The sequence below is a fragment of the Ovis canadensis genome, chromosome 14 (genome assembly GCF_042477335.2).
Source record: "Ovis canadensis isolate MfBH-ARS-UI-01 breed Bighorn chromosome 14, ARS-UI_OviCan_v2, whole genome shotgun sequence".
Taxonomy (NCBI): domain Eukaryota; kingdom Metazoa; phylum Chordata; class Mammalia; order Artiodactyla; family Bovidae; genus Ovis; species Ovis canadensis.
The window spans coordinates 21,540,589-21,560,725 of NC_091258.1; the positions used below are offsets into that span (position 1 = coordinate 21,540,589).

General features: G+C 51.0%; 1 protein-coding gene across 1 annotated transcript in view; it reads left to right on the top strand.

Annotated features, from left to right (window-relative positions):
- The window catches only part of PLCG2 (phospholipase C gamma 2), a 160,189-nt gene that overhangs the window by 72,349 nt on the left and 67,703 nt on the right, over positions 1 to 20,137 (top strand). The window contains exons 6-9 of the mRNA XM_069552534.1: positions 5,959 to 6,043; positions 8,025 to 8,108; positions 15,992 to 16,035; positions 17,626 to 17,698. Coding sequence (XP_069408635.1) covers positions 5,959 to 6,043; positions 8,025 to 8,108; positions 15,992 to 16,035; positions 17,626 to 17,698 — 286 coding nt within the window. The remainder of the gene's footprint in view (positions 1 to 5,958; positions 6,044 to 8,024; positions 8,109 to 15,991; positions 16,036 to 17,625; positions 17,699 to 20,137) is intronic.

The following is a 20,137-nucleotide window of genomic DNA, read 5'->3' on the forward strand; positions in this document are numbered from 1 at the left end:
TCCTTCCTTCCCTCCCCCTCCTCCTCCTCCTCTCCTGCCAGCATCCTCTGTGGTCCACCCTGGGCTTGGGCCTGGTGTTTCAGAGGCAGATCAAACGAGGGGGCCTTTGTACACACTGGGCTCGTTCAGCCTCAGGGTGGAGCCTCCCATGACCATTTCCCTTCTCTGGCTGCCCGGTGAGTCAGAGCTGAGGTTGGCACAGAGCGGGCGGAGGGAGCCCGCCAGGGCCCTGTCTCCACGAGGTGGGGTACACGGCATCATCGGTTTGGTTCCAGAATCTGCTCTCCGTCTTGTGTTGTCAAGAAACGGAAGCCCGGCTTTCTCTGCTCGGAATGATTCTTGTAAGTCCTTCACTGAGAAATGCTTTTCAGAACCTTCGGCAGGGAGCGAGTCTGACTCTGGCCTCGATGCCTTGTTCCCTGTTCCCTGTCCCTGCCCAACCCCAACATCCTTCCCTCCCTCCCTGTGGGCTGAGCCCTGCTGCTCTGTCGACACGTGGAAAATCCCACCTTTCCCGTGGCTCTGGGAGGACCTGAGGGAGCTTTTCCAAAGGAGCTTTGACCAAGGAGCCCACGAAAGGGCTCTTGACTCCTGCCAGTTTCCCCTCCTTTCCTGTCGCCCACGTTAATCGCGTCTCCTGGAGGAAAACAAAGGCGCAGCAGCGGGGCGAAGCGTCCTCTGGGCGGGGAGGGCTGGCTCGGCAGTGCCCGCTCCCAGGTTTTCCTTGGCCTGAACCTGTGTTTCACTTTCAACATTTTGAGGGGCCAGACGGCAGCAGCTGGCGTTTGTTGTGAAGTGGCTTTGCGGCAGCCGCTGCTCTGAGCGCCCTCTGGACTTAGTAAGTTGGGGAGAGGTTATGGAACGAATCCTGGGAGACTGAGCAGCTAGGCATCCCCTGGGATGCTGAGGATTTAATGAGGATGCTGAGGCCACGAGAGGGTGTCATTTGAACAGAGCAACCGAGCCAGTCAGCCGTGGCTTATTGATCACTAAGCTGGTCAAAGGCAGAAATCTCTTCCCGCCGTGACTTCGTATGACTGAAAATTACTCATTCATTGTGGTGAACTATGTAACATAAAACTTACCATTTTCAGGGTACATTTATGTGCATTTACGTTGGCATGCTGCCATCAACGTCTGTCTCCAGAGCTCTGCTCATCTTGCAAACCTGAAACTCTCTACCCTTCAAACCGTTACCCCATTTCCCCCTGCAGCTGCTGGTAACCTCTATTCCTCCTTCCGTCTCTGTGAATTTGCCTCCTTCGGGCGCCACCTGTGCGTGGAAGGATGCTGCGTTTGTGAGTGGCTTATTTTGCTCAGTGTGATGTCTTTGTGGATCAGGTATGTCACTGTAGCAGGTGTCAGAACTCCCTTCCTTTTTAAGGCTGAATGATATTCCACGATCTGCACATAATATGATCTTCATTGCTGTGTGCAGAATCTTTTTTTTTTTTTTAGCTGCAGCATGTGGGATCTAGGTCCCCAACCAGGGATCCAACCCAGGCCCCCTGCATTGCGAGTGTGGCGTCTTGGCCCCTGGACCACTGGAGACGTCCCGATCTTGACAGTATGGAGGAGTAGGCCTTGGGCATTCCGTAGCATGCCCTTCCGTTGTGGCGACCTGGCATTTTCCTCATGGGTAGACTGGAGTTAAGGGGAACCTGAGGCTGTGTTTGGGAAGCAGGCATGGAGGTGAACATCGTGGAGGTGAAGGTCTTTCTCTTCGCCTCAGTTAAGGGGCATCTGCTCTCCCGTGGTCTGTTGAGGGTGATGGAAGTCTTGACCATCTGGCCAAAGTGGTGTCTTCCAGATCTCTCCTTTGTAATGACCCCTGCCCCCTCACCGGCCCTCTGCCCCCCACTCATCCCCACTCTGTTTTCTGGGAATCAGTCACTAAGTCCAGCCCGTGTGAAAGGGGGGCAAACTTTTTTCACCTCCCCTTAAACATGTTTTCATTTCCTCGTAACTCTTGAGACTGGTATCAACGCCTACATTATAATTCAACCAATGGGATTTGATACCTCGCTTGAAAAGTTGCCTTTTGCTTGTCATTTGGTTTGTGTCTTGTATTTCATAGTGGATGTACAAGGCGGTAGGAAGTGCCCCTCAAGAGCTGCACGTCTGGGCTCACTGTGGGATTCTGGCCTTAGTGCCAGGCTCCACGGTCCCATCTGCTTTCTTAGAATTTCGTCCTCATCGCTGCTGTTCACGTTGAAGGGGCTCCTTGAGGTCAGGGATCTGGCTGGTTGGTCAGATGAAATGAAAGGCCCTCCCTTTTCATTCCTGCATGTAACATCGGAAAACTAGATCGTTCCCCCTTTGGAAGCTTTCATTATGACATCTCCAGGTCTGGGGAGATTGGATCAAAGACGAATGTTTTAATATTCATCCTGGCCAGATTTCTAGAAACCCCCTCTTTTTGAATCTGTGGAGTTTAGTTGCCTTATCTGGGAATTAGGTTTCTAAGGTCAGTGCTTTAGGTGAAAACTTCTCCTGTCAAAATACCCCTTGAGAAAGCCCCTGGACCATCTGGGACAGCCACTGGAATTGCATTCCTCAGGGTGGGGCTCATGGGCGGGTCCTCTGGTGGGGCCAGCAGCCCTCAGGGTTGTGGTTTCTTTCCCACCTGGCCCTTGCCCCTTGGCCTGTAACCCTGACTTTGCATAAGCTTGAGCCTGTGCCTGCACTTCCTTGCTCACCCGGGCCTTCGGGATGGGGAAGGGGCAGGCTCACAGGTGTGTAGTCTGGTTCTGTCTTCAACAGAAAGGCAAATAGGTTCCCTGTGGTCAGCAGTCCTGGCTCCAGCACTATGGACAGCCTGGAGGGGGCTCTGCCTGCCCCACAGCAGGGTGGGGATCACAGATTTTTCTCTGTCTGGTTGGGGATCACAGATGTTCATTTCCAGCAGATTTCCAGCTGACGCTACTTAGGGACCCTACTTAGAGGAGCAGGCTTCTAGAGCTGCACTGTCCACATGTCACTATTTAAATTAATTACAATTAAATAAAATTAAAAAAAAATTCAATTCCTTGGTCGCCCTAGTTGCCTTGGACAGCTCTGATCTAGAACATTTGCAACACTGTAGAACATTCTGTTGGGCAGCACTGAGGTTTGAATCTCAGCTCTTCACACTTACTGGTTGATGAGTTTGGGTAAATTGCTCAATTTCCCTGTGCCTTAGTTTCCTAATTTGTAAAAGAGATCCTAGTTCTTACCTCCTGGGACTGGTGTGAGGATTCAGTGGGTTAGTATGTGAAAAGTGCTTGGCCAGTGCCTGCTTGCGGTGGTGGGTGTGGAGGTGGTTTATTCGCTCAGTTATGTCCCACTCTTGCGGTCCCACGGACTGTCGCCCGCCAGGCTCCTCAGTCCATGGGATTCTCCAGGTGAGAATTCTGGAGTGGGTTGCCGTTTCCTTCTCCAGGGATCTTCCTGACCCGGGGACCCAGACCGGGTCTTCTGCATGGTAGGCAGACTCTTTGCTGTCTGAGCCACCATGGTTACGATAAACCGGGGATGGTGGGCCTGTTGGTAATCAGCCTGAGGGTGGCAGGCAAGTTGTCTGGGGCCATCAACCCCCGGGGGGGAGTGTGGTGGGATCTGGGGCCAGGCCAGCCTGACGAGAGGGGGGGCCCTGATTGTTTATCGCCTTTAGGGCAAGGAATCGTTTTTGCCATCTCTCCCCAAAGGAGTTGCCCCAGTTCCTAGCCCGCTTCACAGGCCGAGCCTGCAGGAGACAGAGCCTGAGATGTGGGTTTGTGTGCAGGAAGCTTGTGGAATGTGTAGGGGACCCTCACCTGTGGAAGTGAAGGCTGGGAATTGTTGGGCTCAGATGCCGTCACAGCCACAGCCTCAGCTGGCCCCTGGTGGAGCTCCGGGATGGCCCTGCAGAACTGCCCCGAATGGAGGCCAGAGGGCAGGGCGTGACGGTGGCTGAGGCCCTCCCTTTCTTTGAAGACAAGTCCTGGGTGGGGAGAGGGGTGAAGTTGGGAGCTGCTAGCTTCCTGCCCTCCAGTGGCTGAGAATCCGAGTGCCAGTCCTGGCTGGGGGTCAAGTGGGGCCTGACCACACGCCCAGGACGGGAGGGGAGGTTCCTGCATGGGAGCCCCAAGGAGCTCTTCGGGTCCCACCTTTCCCTGGAGGCTCACCTGTTCTGCTCTGAGGGGGCCCATTGGAGCAGGTGGGCTCGGATGTCCCAGTGCTCAGATTCTCACGACCCTGGAGGCTGTGTTTGCTCCGCTGGCCCCCCAGCAGCTGCCCTGACTCCCGGCTCCCCAGTCTCTCCGTTCCTGGTTATGGGAGGGTCTCTTGGCCCTGTTTCTGCCTGTAAGTCTTGGGTTCTGCAGGGGGCTCTGTCCTCTTCCCTGGTCCTGGATGAGCCCCTGAGGCCACCGTCTTGGCCAGACTCTCACCCTGCCTCGTTTTGCAGCACCAGCCCGGCCCCCAACTCCTCTCCCTTCACCCTAGTCCGGCAGGCTCTTCGTGGACATCCCAGGGCAGGGTGGGAAAGGGGTCTCAGCCAGTCTGCTCACTCCTCTGCCCGGCCAGCCCCGCCTGGCCCACTGGGGACTTTGTGTGGCTTTTGCCGTCTCTCTGGGGAAGCCCTGGGTGCCAGCCCCGGGAGCAGGGGGCATGGGGGGGCACTGGGCACATGATAGTCTCTGGCATCAGGGAGGCCGTTAGACGAGAGGCAAGGATGCCAGGGGTGGGGCCACGAGGCGGCCAGGAGGCCGCCTGGCCGTCTCCCGGGGCGGCTGCTGGCTGGGACGTGCTGCTTCCTTCTGGGTGAGTAGACGGGGCGGGGGTATCGGGGCTGCTGTCTGCCCACAGCCTGGGCAGACTTCCTTCCTGGCCATGCATAGCCCCTGTCTGGTCTGACGTCTCTGAGAACGTGGCACACTTTTCTTTGGCCACAGCCAGAGGCTCCCCAGGACTACCCTCGCTTGCTCTGCTGGGACCTCGGCTCTGCAGCCACAAGGGTCTGGAACGCATGCCCTCGACCACCTCCTCCCCCGCCTCTGTTCCTGCCATTCCCTGAGAGACAGTTAAATGCAGCGCTTACAGGCAGACCCAGAGGCCAGCTTCTCTGCAGTCTTACCTCCCTCATGCAGCACCGAACCTCCCTGAGCCCCAGTTTCTTCACCTGGAGTGCAGAGTAATAACGGTTGTTCTTGTTCAGTCTCTCAAGTCACGTCCGACTCTTTGCAGCCCCACAGACGGCAGCATGCCAAGCTTCCCGGCCCTTCACTGTCTTCCGGAGTTTGCTCAAACTCATGTCCATCGAGTCGGTGATGCCATCCAACCATCTCATCATCTGTTGCCCCCTTCCTTGTCTTGCCTTCAGTCTTTCCCAGCATCAGGGTCTTTTCCAGTGAGTCAGCTCTTTGCATCAGGTGGCCAAAGTATTGGAGTTTCAGCATCAGTCCTTCCAGTGAATATTCAGGGTTGATTTCCTTTAGGATGGACTTGTGATAATGGTGATAACGATATCTGCCTTCTAAGGTCTTTGGAGCAGCTCCGATCGTGAGTGTTCCGGCCCCCACCCTCATTGCCTGTTCTGAATCCTGAGGGTCGAGTGTACTGAGGGGCAAGGTGACATCATTGCTTGGAGGTACTGAGGGCAGCCTGGCGCATAGTAGGTGTTCAGATAAGGTTGCCTCTTTCCCTTCCTCATCTCTGGCCTTCAGTGACCTCCTCTTGGTTTGAACCCCAGTGACATTGCCTATCTACCAAGGTCATCTGCAATGTCTCTGCCCACTCTGTGCATCTCCTCCGTGACGACGGGGACCATCCTCGCACACGGGGTGTCACCCCCACCTTGACCTCAGGCTCTCTGTCCCCAATCACACAGAGCTGGTGGCAGGTCTTCTCGTTGAGGTGGGCGCTGGTGGGAGTAGCCAGGCCTTCCACTGTTGAAACCCCTCGAGGCTGATGGAACACTGGGGTTCCCCTCTTTTGCAGCATCAGCCTCCGGGAGTTGAAGACCATCTTGCCCCTGGTCAACTTCAAAGTGAGCAGTGCCAAGTTCCTCAAAGATAAGTTCCTGGTAAGTTTTGTGGCTCAGCCTGGCGATTTTGTGAACCCGGGGTTACGCGTGCCTCCACGAAGCCACTGCGCGCCTTGAAGCGCTGTTGCATGCCGTGCTCAGGCAAGCCCTCCACCTCCAGACTCGGCCGTCTTAGTCCCGACCGAGGCATCATGTGAAGATCTTAGGCCCGCGTTCTCCATCCCGACAGAGGATGTCATCCAGGAAGACCGTGTTTACCGAGCTGCTTGGCTCGGGATTTTTCCATCAGTCTAACTTTCCCTTTCCCTCACCAACCCACAGCCTGTTTTTCTTTTAATAATATGAACACATGTGTTTCATTTGGAAAGTGTTATGAACGATTCCTTATGTAGGTTGCCAGGGAGGTGGCATTTTGTATGCAAGCCCTGATAGTGGAGCTGTTGGAGTTGGCTCTTCTCTGCCCTTCCCCCCTTCCCAGCCCACCCTCCACCCACCCACCCTTCCTTCCATCCCTCCTTCCGCCATCATTTCACTTCTGTTCCTGTGTAGCTAAGCTGTTGGTAGATCTGGGGCAGGTTGTTCCATGAGTGAGGGGATCGTGTAGGTCGGGTGGGGCTCTTCTGAAGGGTGTAGGATGGAGATGACCCTGGGCATCCTTTCTGGCCTTCACAGAGGTCCGGACTCTTGTCAAGGACCCCAGAAGGACTCCATCCCAATAGTCCCAGTTGGAGGCTCTCAGGGCCGTGCCGCAGGATTCCTCAGCTTCGAAAAGCTCATTCATTTTGTACCCATGAGTTCCCAGAAGAGTTAACCCATTTTATGGCGTATCTGGCCATCTTTTGGCCTACCCCCATCATTTCAACTCGTCCAAGATGGCAAAACCAGAGAAGGGTGGGGATTGAGAGAAGAGAGATGAGAGAAGCATTTACCACTGGCCACCCCGTAATTGGGATTTTGTCCCTTATCATGCCTTAACCAAGCAGGTGCTACGTGAATGTTACCTGGTTTGGTTTCAGGGAAGTCCTAGCGGGGTAGTGGCGGTTCTCCCATTTTACAGAGGAAGAAACTGGGAGTTTGATGGAGCTAAGCGAATTGGGACAAAGTGAAGCGAAAGTTGCTCAGTCGTGTCCAACTCCTTGTGACCCCATGGACTATACAGTCCTTGGGATTCTCCAGGCCAGAATACTGGCGTGGGTAGCCTTTCCCTTCTCCAGGGGATCTTCCCAACCCAGGGATTGAACCCAGGTCTCCCACATTGCTGGTGGATTCTTTACCAGCTGAGCCACGATGGAAGCCCAAGAATACTGGAATAAGTAGCCTATTCCTTCTCCAGCAGATCTTCCTGACCCAGGAATTGAACCAGGGTGTCCTGCATTGCAGGCAGATTCTTTACCAACTGAGCTTCTGGGGAAGCCATGAGGCAATTCGGGGGACAAGCCTTGACTGGAGTTGAGCTCTATTAACTCTAAAGGCTCGGTACTTTTTCTTAAAGTACAGTGAAAGTCACTCAGTCATGTCCGACTCTTTGCGACCCCATGGACTATAGTCTGCCAGGCTCCTCTGTCCATGGAATTCTCCAGGCAAGAATGCTGGAGTGGGTTGCTGTTCCCTTCTCCAGGGGGTCTTTCCTGCCCAGGGATCAAACCTGGGTCTCTTGCATTGCAGGCAGATTCTTTACCATCTGAGCCACCTGGGAAGCTGTGCTTTAAAAATGACCTGTGTGTACATACCCTATAAGTATGTCTAGATTTGAAAGTGTCTCCTGCCCCAAAAGGAGGGGTTCCGCATTATGCCTGTTGGAATTCTGGCTGAGACCCTTCCCTTTTGGGGAGTTGAAGGATCTTACCTGGGGTCCCTGGTGGGTATGTTCTCCAAGCAGAGAGGTTGGGTTCAGAGGAATGCAAGTTTGCCTTCAGCCAGTGTTGTAGCACAGCTGGCTATTTCTGTGAACAGGGAGGAGGCATTCTTGTGGCGGACACAAAAAATTGTGTGGTCATTTTTTTTTTTTAAATTTTTACAGGAAATAGGCGCACACAAAGATGAACTCAGCTTTGAACAGTTCCATCTCTTCTATAAAAAACTTATGTTTGAACAGCAAAAATCGGTAAGATGATTCTTTTCTTCCCCATTCATTTTTTGGAAGGTTTGGATAGTCTTGTTCGACCTTACTTTTTAAAATTGAAGTCTAGGGATGTATAATGTTTTATAAATTACAGGTACACAGTTTTTAAAGGTCATTCTGCGTTTACAGTTATTTAGATTCCACGTGTGAATGATGCCATACAGTGTTTGCCTTTCTCTGACTTATTGTACTTACCATGATGCTCTCTAAGTTCATCCATGTTGGATATGGCCGTATTTCAAAGGAATTAGGCAATGTTTCATTCTTTTTATGGCTGAGTAGTATTCGTGTGTGTGTGTGTGTGTGTGTGTGTGTGTGACATCTTTATCCGTTCATCAGCTGATGGACATTTAGGTTGCTTCTGTATCTTGCCAGTTCTTAAAAATGCTGCTGTGAACTTTGGGTTCCCGTACCTCTCTTAACTAGCGCGGTTGCTCCTTTTGGATATATATACCCGGGAGTGGCTGTGCTGGGCCATATGGTGACTCTGTGGTTAGTTTTTTGAGAAACCTCCACAGTGGCTGCATCGGTCTGTATTCCCACCGACAGTATCTGAGGGTTTCCTCTTCTCCACGTCCTCGCCAGCGTTTGTTACTCGTGTTCTCTTTGATGATGGCCATTCTGACAAGTTCGAGGTGGCACCTCATTGTGCTTTTGCTTGACATTTCCCTGATGATTTGTGATGGGGAGCTGCTTTTCTTGTGCCTGTCGGCCATCTTTACGGGTAAGACGATTCCTAAGCAAACCATCAAACGATGCTTCTGTTTCCGCTGGGTTTCAAAGTCTGGTCCGTTCCTAAGAGACCCATGAGAAGCGTTCGGTCTCCCTTCTAGTCCAGGAAATACACAGTGGGAGTGACAGTGATGTCCTATTTTCATCTGTTAGATGGGCAAAGGTCTCAAATAGGACAGAGTTGAGGGGACAGGGTGGGGAAATGACTGTCTCCTACCTTTTTGGTGGGAATGTGAGTGCCTGTCGGTCTGATTGGAATTTAGTCTGAGATTATTAAAGTAAAAAGGTTCAGCTAACTCTACTGTGTCAACTTGTTCTGGAAGGAAATTTGCCAAAGTATTAATAGTTAGCTACCTCTGGGTGGAGGGATTATGTGTGTGTGTGTTGTTCTCTTTACAGCTTTGTTCCTATAATGAGAATGGTTTTCGATTACGATAATATGCTATTTTAAAATTAGGACGTGCATGCATTTTGACCTGACAGTGGCATCTGGGGGCTCTGTTTTAGAGAAATGAAAGCACTGAGGCCTAGGAATGCATTACCAGGCTGCTTATTGCAGCATTGCTTATGCTGGCCAAATACCTGGGAGCCGTCTGAATGCCTCTCAGGAGAGTGATAGCGGGTAAGTTATGGTCCAGCCATACTATGGGACACTGCAGCTGATTAAGAAGCCTGAGTTCATTGGGTTTCTGTCCTTCTGGAGGGCTGTTGATGGTATTTTGTGAGGAAAACCAGCAGCAGAAAGGAGGAGCTAGGTCTGACTTTTTGGTAACAAAGAGTAATCCTCCTGTATACGTTTGCATGTGTTTTTATGAACAAGGAGGAGAGTGCACACACCTCACATTTAATGTTGATTTTCTGCATGTCCTGGAGGGATTTGGGAAGATGTACTGGTGAGATAATTAAATTTTTCCTTGCATCCCTTAGTTTTCTTCAGTTTGTTCTAAGTAACATGCTACTTTTGCAATGAAAAAAAAAGTCCCGTTAAAGCGTCAGGCATAAAAAGGGAGGCGCTGGGTGCAGTGCATGGAGCGCTGTGCCTGCTGGTGGCCGCTGCTGTTGGGACAGGGCTCTGCAGGCGTCCGAGGTGGGTCCGGAGCAGAGAATGGGTAGGACTCTGTGATCTTGGGCCAGCCACTGACCCCTCCCGGCCTCAGTCTTCCCATCCGTGCAGTGGGGGTGACGAGTCTTACCCTACCGGGCTCTGGGGAAGACTGAATGAGGGTTTGGAGGTCAGGAGAGCAGACGTTTTAAAGCGATGAGCATGAGAGACAGTTTTCAGTCACCTTCTTCCTTCAGACTGGCTGCTGGGCCACACCTCTTGATAGGTGACCACTGGCTGTGGGACTTCGGACGCATCCGAGGCAGAGAAATGGGAGGAGCATTTCTTGTCTGCCTAGATTGGGGAAAAATACGTGGTTGTATGGAGTAAAAGACTGAGTTGCAGTGTTCACGTTTTTACCCAGGTAATAATTAGTGCTTGGTTTGCCAAGTGGAGTAGAAAGAAATGGTAGGCTTTGGGAGTAGAAAGAGTTAAATTCCAGCCCCCAGCTGGTCTGGGGGGAAGCCATCTTGCTCCATCACTCAACCTCCTCTATAAAATGAAAGTATTACATCAGGTCGTTGGTTATACAGCTTTTTAAACTGTCCAACCCCCTCTTCTTTTTTATGTGAAACCTTAACTAAGACAATTCTGCTGCCCAAAAGCTGATCGAAACACTTTTTAGATTTAAATCTTCAACTTTCATTTATAATCAATTCTTGAGAGCAATGAAAATGTTGTGATAATAGTATAGAAACGAAGTCCAGAATAATGACAATTGCTGTCTTAGGCGGTTGACCAGGACTGAGAAAAAATTGATTCACTCAAGATAAGCAGTTGCAAAAAAAACAGTGCTTATCATTTGCCGTGACATTTCAAGCTGCTGTCTCATCAGATGGAGGGCAGGCGACGCTTGGGAATACGTTTTGCATAAAAGCCGTCATACCTGCCAGTACAGGTTACCCACTGATAGTCTCCACCATGATCCAGTTCCACATAAGAGAACTTTTCACTGTGGTTCTTTTTAAAGCGAATGTTTGTATGTTTGAGAGGGAGAAGGGAGAGAGAAATTTAAGTCAAATTTCTGCATAGTCCATGAGTCCTAGATGGCCAGTTTCTTTTGGGGAAATGTCTGTACCTGTCAGAGGTTACCCCTAGTGGCCAGAATACCATGTTCAGCTGGCATTCGGTCGGTACTTAGCCTAGTGGTTTAAATGTTTTTTCCATCCCAGTACTAACCAGGCCCGACTCTGCTTAGCTTCTGAGATCAGATGCAGTCAGGGGTGTTCAGGGTGGAATGGCCATAAACTAAATGTTTTTTAAATGAATTGCCTGTATTTAAAACTTGGAAGATTTCTCATTAAGATCCAGATTTTTTGCTTCTCTTGGGAAAAAAATATCACATTCTGGCTATACTTGGCGACCTGTGAGTGGAGGGAAGAATGCTTTCTGGTTTGTCCCAGCCCTGCCCCCCACCCCGATGCAGCCCTCTTTACTGATTTAGGGCCCAGGGTCACCTCCCTGGTGCCTAAGACTTTCTGGGCCAACAGCCTCTTCTCTCTCTCATTGGCAGGTATAGCTGTCCCGTCTGGCCACTGCGTGTTTCAGTTCAGTGACTTGGAATTTGATTAACAAAGCCCCAGGCTCTATAGATAGTTATTGGTCCACTTGAGAAGCCTCTCGGCTCTTGTGTATGTAAATGCCTCTCCCCCAGCTGTCAGCGGGCTGTGGCTCAGCTGGTAAAGAATCCGCCTCCAGTGTGGGAGACCTGGGTTCCATCCCTGGGTTGGGATGATCCCCTGGGGAAGGGAAAGGCTGACCACTCCATTATTCTGGCCTGGATATAGTCCATGGGGTCGCAAAGATTTCACTTTCACTTTCCAGCTGACAGCAAAACCATTTACTTCCCGAGTGCCTCACTGGAAGCTCAGGGCAGAGAAAAGCGTTACCTTGGTGCTCTTAGGAGTTCAGCTGGTTTTCTTGGGCTCCTTGGGGTGATAGAGCTGTTCATGATGGTTGGTGATCCCCAGACTTAAGTCCAGGGAGTGGAGTCCTGCTTATCAGTAGGTATAGGTTTCCAGCGTGAAGTTGCCAGTTGCTCCTCCTGTCTAACTACCAGCTTACATTGCCGCACTCAAGCCTAAAAGCTTCCAAAAGTTTGGCAGCAGAAGGAGGATAAGAACTTAAAATTTCACATATGTCCACCCTTGGGAGAGGGGTATATCTCCGACTAGGTTGTAATAATGGTGTTATGAATAAAAGATCACAACTAACATTTGCTAAGTGTAAACTCTATGTCGGGCACTGTGCTATATGTCTTACATGCATTTAATTCTCCTCAAGACCCTGTAGGATAGGAACTCTTACTATCCTCATTTTATGGACTGAAGATGCTGACACTCGGCCACTTGTTGGAGGTCAGGTGGCTACTTCAGAGCTAGAGCTTCAGTTCTCCTTTGCTCAGCTTCGCTGCCCACCCACTGAGACTTCTTTTTATTTTTTATCATTTAAAAAATACTTATTGTTTATTTAGCTTTGCTGGGTCTTAGTTGCGACATGCAGGATCTAGTTCCCTGACCAGGGATGGAACCTGGGCCCCCTGCAGTGGAGTCTTAGCCTCTGGACCACCAGTGGTCCCCGTTGGGGGGTGTGTGTGTTAGTTGTTCAGTCGTGTCCAGCTCTTTATGACCCCATGGACGGTAGCCTGCCAGGCTCCTCTGTCCATGGAATTCTCCAGGCAAGAGTACTGGAGTGGGCTGCCATGCCCTCCTCCAGGGGATCTTCCCGACCCAACCCAGAGATGGAATTCGGGTTACTGCAGGCAGATTCTTTGCCGTTTGAACCACTGGGGAGGCCCCTCCCATTGATGCTTTTTAATTCTTTAAACCTTTGTGTTAAGGGAAATCTCAGACCCAGACGGGCAGAGATAATAGTGTAGCAAACCCCTTTGCTTTCCATCTGCTTCTGCCTTTGCTTTCTGTCTGGTCCCTGCTCTGTACCCCAGGGGCTGGTTCCTACAAACGTGTTCTGCCTCTGTGCACAGGTTTCTGGGGGCTCAGAAAGTGGGGTGATGTGAGACTGCAGGCAGAGGGGCCGGGAAGCTGGGGTGTGTCTCCTGGTCTTTCCTGGTCTGGAGTCACCTCTGAAGCAGAGGTGCCCCCTCCTTCATCCTGGCCCCCCGCGTGGCTGGAATGGAGTGGAGCCTTTTCTCCGCTTCATTGCGTGGTGAGGAAGGGGCTGGCTTTAAGTAAGGACCATGTGGAGTGGAAACACTGAGGGGAGTCACAGGTGGCCTTCCTCTGGATGTGGGGAATTCGGTCTCGGGGTTTGGGTTTGAGAGGATCTGGCCTTATGCCCCATTTGACCCAGCGATGTATGGGCCGAATGAGTCCAGATGGCAAACAGTATGCCCTGCCTAAAATCCTCCCTCCTTTTATTTATTTATTTATTTTTATTTTTTATTTTCTTTTTCTTTTTTTTTTTTTTTTTAATTTTAGTTTTTTATTTTTTAAATTTTAAAATCTTTAATTCTTACATGCATTCCCAAACATGAACCCCCCTCCCACCTCCCTCCCCACAACAACTCTCCGGGTCATCCCCATGCACCAGCCCCAAGCATGCTGCATCCTGCGTCAGACATAGACTGGCGATTCAATTCACATGATAGTATACATGTTAGAATGTCATTCTCCCAAATCATCCCACCCTCTCCCTCTCCCTCTGAGTCCAAAAGTCCATTATACACATCTGTGTCTCTTTCCCTGTCTTGCATACAGGGTCGTCATTGCCATCTTCCTAAATTCCATATATATGTGTTAGTATACTGTATTAACCACAATGAGGTACCACTTCACACCAGTCAGAATGGCTGCGATCCAAAAATCTGCAAGCAATAAATGCTGGAGAGGGTGTGGAGAAAAGGGAACCCTCCTACACTGTTGGTGGGAATGCAAACTAGTACAGCCACTATGGAGAACAGTGTGGAGATTCCTTAAAAAATTGCAAATAGAACTACCTTATGACCCAGCAATCCCACTGCTGGGCATACACACCGAGGAAACCAGAATTGAAAGAGACACATGTACCCCAATGTTCATTGCAGCACTGTTTATAATAGCCAGGACATGGAAACAACCTAGATGTCCATCAGCAGATGAATGGATAAGAAAGCTGTGGTACATATACACAATGGAGTATTACTCAGCCGTTAAAAAGAATTCATTTGAATCAGTTCTGATGAGATGGATGAAACTGGAGCCGATTATACAGAGTGAAGTAAGCCAGAAAGAAAAACACCAATACAGTATCCTCCCTCCTTTTAAAAAAAAATAGCCATGCTATAAATCAGGGGTTCCCCAGCCTCTGAGGTCTAATGCCTGATGATCTGAGTCGGTACAATAGTGATAGGAGTGCCCAGTGAATGTGATATGCTTGAATCATCCCAAAACCGTCCCCCCTCCCCAGTCCTTGGAAGAATCGTCTTTCACAAAACCGCCCCCTGGTGCCTAAAAGGTTGGGGACTGCTGCTGTAAATGACATGTGCGTGAAAGGAAGTCCTTCTGAGTCTTTCTAAAAGAGTGACTCCTAACCCTTTTTGGTGACCTACTTCCTTGAGATGCTGATTAAAGCTACGGACCATCTTTCCAGGAAAAGGGAAAAAAAAAGTACACGCACAGACTTCTGCAGACCTCCTGAGGGTTTCAGGGGCCAGTGGCCACCTTTTCTAGAACACTGATTTTCCACATGTCATCCTGGAGCACAGGCTGTTTGGCAAGACAACTGGGGCATCGAAGGCAGGAGTCGTTTTAGATTGTTAGCGTTTTTAAGCCTCCAGGCGCTGCATCTGTGTCCTGAATTACTCCAATGCTGATCCAGTCACAGCGACATTCGAGACTGTTCCAGTCATACAGCCTAACTGGAAGTGGACGTGGTGTGGGTGTGCACGTGTATATGTGGCGTGTGGGTGTTTGTGCATCCATGCCCTTGTGTGTGTAAGACGCCTGGCCAGGGAGCTGGTGCGGTGGCGGCTAGGGGAGGGGGTATCCCCGCTCCTCCTTGGTGGAAGAGCTCACTGCCCTTCCTCAACAGCTGCAGTACGAGCAGGCCATGAAGCCTTGGACTAGAGCTCTTGATATTTTTCTTTCTCTTGAATTCAAGGATGAGAAATGAGCCCATTGAAATATTAAGGATTTGATATGTAGCTGTGAGGGTGCAGAAAGGAGTGTGTATTTTCTGCTGGGCGTGCCAGTGAGGACAGCTGTTTAGAGAGGACTCTGGTGAATCTGGGAGAAGGCAATGGCACCCCACTCCAGTACTCTTGCCTGGAAAATCCCGTGGACTGAGGAGCCTGGTGGGTTGCAGTCCATGGAGTCGCCAAGAGTCGGACACGACTGAGTGACTTCACTTTTCACTTTCATGCATTGGAGAAGGAAATGGCAACACACTCCAGTGTTCTTGCCTGGAGAATCCCAGGGACGGGGGAGCCTGGTGGGCTGCCGTCTATGGGGTCGCACACAGTCGGACACGACTGAAGCGACTTAGCAGCAGCAGCAGCAGCAGCTGGTGAATCTGTGAAAGGTGATGTGCGCACCCTGTGTCCAGGTGCTTTCCCACCCAGGAATCCAGCCCACGGAAATGCTGGCACAAGTGGGTGAAGACAGGTATGTGGGAACATGCTGTGTAATACTGGATCGATTAGCAGAGCATAGACGGACAGACATGGAATACAGTGTCGGTTTTCAAAGCAGGGAGGCAGGGCGATTTGAAGTTGCTAAAGAATAGCTAAAGCGTGAAACAACAGCAAAAAAGCTGGAAGACATAGATGTAACATAAGGTGATAAGATATAACTAATTGAATATCCATAAAATGAACTCAAGGAGGAGAACCGCCAAATTATTATGAGTGATTGCTTCTCAGGAATCAGGCTGTGAAAGAGGCGAGGAAGACTTCCACCTTTTGTGTCAAGATGTAAATATTTGAATATTTACAAGTCACATAAGCGACCATGGTAATTTTTTAACAAAAACTCTGTTTATTTTCGTTGTCTCGACACGTCTAATTTTCTTGTTTTGTGTCTATTTTCTGTTTCAGATCCTTGACGAATTCAAAAAGGATTCTTCCGTGTTCCTCTTGGGGTGAGGCATCTCTGCTGGGTTGTAGTTCTGGGTGGCTGTGCCAGGCAGTGGTGCCCTTGTGGGTCCTCCCAGCCCGGCCCCTTGACCTCCAGGAGGTCACCTCTCTGGCAGGCACTGGTCTCCACAGAGACGGGGTCCCCTTGTTGGGGAACTGACTATCCTGACACTCAGTTCAGTTCAGTTGCTCAGTCGCGTCCAACTCTTTGCGACCCTGTGGACTGCAGCACGCCAGGCTTCCCTGTCCATCACCAGCTCCCGGAGCTTGCTCAAACTCATGTCCATTGAGTCATGGACTCCAATCAATCCAATACCACGAGTAAATGTGCACAGCAGCAGGGCTTGCGGAGTGTTGGGAGGATGGCCTGGAAGGTTCTGTAGAGAAGCCTGCTTGCTTCAGGACGTCCTGGTTAAGCAGGTTGAACTGAATTAAAATGAGTCAAAGCATGTAAAGTGCTTTATGTGGTGCAGGCAAGGCTCATAAAAGTGGTGATGATGTGATGGCTAAAACTTCAGTGCTGCAGGCCTTGTGAGGCCCTTTACTGAACTCACTGATTCCCCAAGTGGGAAAGCTGTAGTGTGCTGTGTCTCCCAAGCCTGTCTACCTGGGAGAAAGGTTTACTGTGACGTTAACAGCACCTGGAATGTGATTTGTGGCCTGCTGACCTGGGCCTGCTTTTAGGAACCAGCCCTCATTGATGAAGATGCCCTGGCAACTGTTCCTCTGTTGAGTTCTAAACCAGAAACCTGAAAACTCCAAAGTATTCATTCATCGAAATGACTCTGATTTGTTTGCAGTGTTTTACTGAAAAGATTAGTATTGGACCATGAGGCTGTTAAGAAAGAAGGTTATAAATACACTCAGAGACAGTAGATTTGGACCCTGAGTGTTCAGTAAAGGGAGAAAACTTAAAGCATGTTTCATCTCCTGTATTAAAAAACACACACACACACACCCTCCCACCCCCACTGCAGATGCGTAGGGAAAAGTATGCGTTTCCCTGGAGAGCCCTGTTTCACAGGACGTACCTTGTGTAGCCCTCGCGGTTGCTTGGACCAGCGAGGTTCTTGGTCCAGTTGAGCACCCTCTCCCGGAGGCCAGCAGGCTGCTGGCCAAGGAGGAATCTCCCTTTTCTCAGGCTGAAGGATTCCCTGTCTCAGGCAGAAGATTCTCCCAGCAGAGGCCCTCCACTCACTCCCTGGCCCTGGTCTCGCATATTCCAGCAGGTTCTCCCTGCCTGCCCAGAGTCGAGCCTTCATCCAGGCCCTTCTCCTGCCTCAGAGCAGGCTCTGGGGTCAGTTCTCCAGCGTTGCCACCCCCTAAATGCACCCCACGCCCAGCCCCACCCTGGCCTCTGCTGTCCTGCCTGCGCTCCCTGCCCCTGCGGGACCAGCTGGGAGCAGCTGGGTGTGGATTCCGGGGCCTGATTCTCCTGGGTTCTGGTGTCAGGACCCTCTTTGCACCCTCCTGGGTCAGGGGTGTCCTCTGGGTGACTTTGTCTTCCCGTCGGCCAGCCTACACCTGACCCCGTGGGACTGCCTCCTGACTGCCAGCTGCCCTCCTCTAAACACCATCTCTTTCCCCGAGGGCAGCAACACCGACCGGCCGGACGCCTCTGCTGTCCACTTGCATGACTTCCAGCGGTTTCTCTTGCATGAACAGCAGGTGAGGGGATAGCAGGGCGGGGGCGCTGGGTGGGCGGGGGGCGCTGTACCCACCGTTTGTCACCTTGTCGGCACCTACCGTCAGGAAACGAATCGTCTCCCTGCCCAGCGGCGCCTGGGGGCTGAGACTCTGGAATGAGGCTGGCCTCGCAGCAGCCCCTTCCCCGGGCGCAGATGGAGGAGGGGGCGATGGGGACGCTGCAGGGCGGGCGGGGCCCTCACCCGCTGGCCTCTGCTCCCCCACTCTGGCTCATCTGGGGGGCCCTTCCCCGGGAAGCCATCCCTGGCTCGGGGAGGATGGGACTCAGGTGGACGAGCCTGCGGGTCCTCTGAGGGATAAGGCAGCACACTGTCCTCAAACAGGTGACCCGTGGGCGTCTCTTGGGGTGTTTGTGTGTGGGCCCCTAGCTGGGGGCTGAGTAGGAGTTCATGTCTGGCAGTGGCTTTTTATGGGGCCGTCCGGGCAGGAGCTGCAGACTCAGGTCGGGGCTCCTGGCATCTAGTGGGGGGGGCCCAGGGCTGTTGCGAGGCGGCCACACCCCACCTCCGCCCCATTCCCGAAGCAAGGAGTTCCCCAGCCCCGTGTGTCAGGAGTGCCTCAGTGGAGACGCCGAGCTAGAGTGAGAGAAGCCTGCCATCCTGTCACGGGCTGTGTGACCCTGGGCAGGTGGTTCTACTGTCTGTGCCTCGCTTTCCTCCTCTTTGAATGGGGATGAGAGCCCTGCCTCTCAGAATTATGGGGTTCGGAGAAGATGGTATTGATCTTTGTATGTGTGGGTATGTGTGTACATATATAGTCATTGACTATTCAAAAATTTTATTTCTAATCACTGAAATTTCACGTACTTTTATTCTCTTCAGTTGTTTTTAAAGATTTTAAAAGCCTTTATTGAATTTTTACAGTATTACGACTGTTTTGGATTTTGTATTTTTTGGCCCTGAGGCACGTGGGATCTTAACTCCCTGACCAGGGATTGGACCCTCACCCTGCGCGTTGGAAGGCAAAGTCCTAACCACTAGACTGCCAGGGACGTCCCTTGTTGTTGTTTTTTAAATAGACTTTTTAAGGGCAGCTTTAGATTCATGATGATGTTCAGCTTATTTGCTTTAAAAAATACTTTGTATTGTACAGCATCTCAAACATACACAAAAGTAGATAGGCTGGTCTCATAAACTACCGTGGGCCCATCACTCAGATTACAGGATTACGAACGTTTTGCCACTTTCATTTCATCCGTCTTCCAGCCCCACACCCACGTGTCTCCCTTCCCTTCCCTCCTTCTTCATTTCTTTGCTGGCAAATTCTAATGGAAACCCCAGACTCTGTATCATTCCCTTTGTAAATACTCCAGTATGTCTCTCTTGTGAAATGGAGCTTTTTTAAAAAACAAAACAGGACAGTAACACTCCTGTTAACCCTTTCGCAGCCAGCACTAACTTCTCAGTGTCAGGAAACGTCCGGTGTTCAGATGCCATTGCTTGTAGGGACACTGATGAACAGAGACACTCGGACGAGGCCGGCCGCAGGAAGGTCCAGGCGGAGCGGGTAGCGGCAGTGGCTCATGATGAATGGTGATCAGGGTGCTGGGGTGCGTGGGAGTGACCAAGAGAAGTCCCACCCACCTGGGGCTGTGACCGAGGGCAGGTGAAATGAGGGCACAGATGAAGTCTCTTGGACCCAATTACATGTAAGGTGCTGAGCTGCCCAGAGATCGAAGCAGAGAGAGGGGCACCCATGCTGTCTGCTTCTCCTCCGTGCTCTCCCTTGCGCTGAATTACTCCCTGAATTTGTAGGGAGATGTTGGAGTTAAATGGTTAAACTCCTGCGGGCAACTCACCATGTATCCTGGATCACCGTGTGCAGGGTAATGATATTCCTGGGAGAGTCGCATCCTTCCCCGCACTGGCCCCGTCACTGGGCTGCCCTCAGAGGTCAGGGTCATGGGCCGGCAGCAAAGTTCAGGGAGTTAGGATCCCACATCTGGGAGCTAGGACACAGACAGCCTGCATGCATCCATGTGAGTGTGCGGGCGGGAACAAGGGGTGAAGCCAGGGGTGGGGCCCGGGCTGTCAGCCTGGGGGACCCTGAATGTCTCAGCCCCCGGCGCTCTGTGGGATGCTGAACCGGTGACCTAGGGCCCGGAGGCTCATATGTGATGTGAAATAATCGCTGTAGCACTTGGTGTACGAGTTAACACAGATTTTTTTAGAAACCACTTTGGGCAAAATGCAGTTAATATGAAAACTTTGAAAACAGCCTTCTGTACTTTTAATAATTGCTCTCCTAGGAACTCATCCTAAAGAAACGACAGCAGCATTTTTTTTTTTTTTTGAGTTAAGGTGTATTTAATACAATCAGAAATATTTCAAGTATAATTTACATGAAACATAACTTGGAAAATATAAGTGCTATGATGCATATATTTTAAAAAGCTTTATG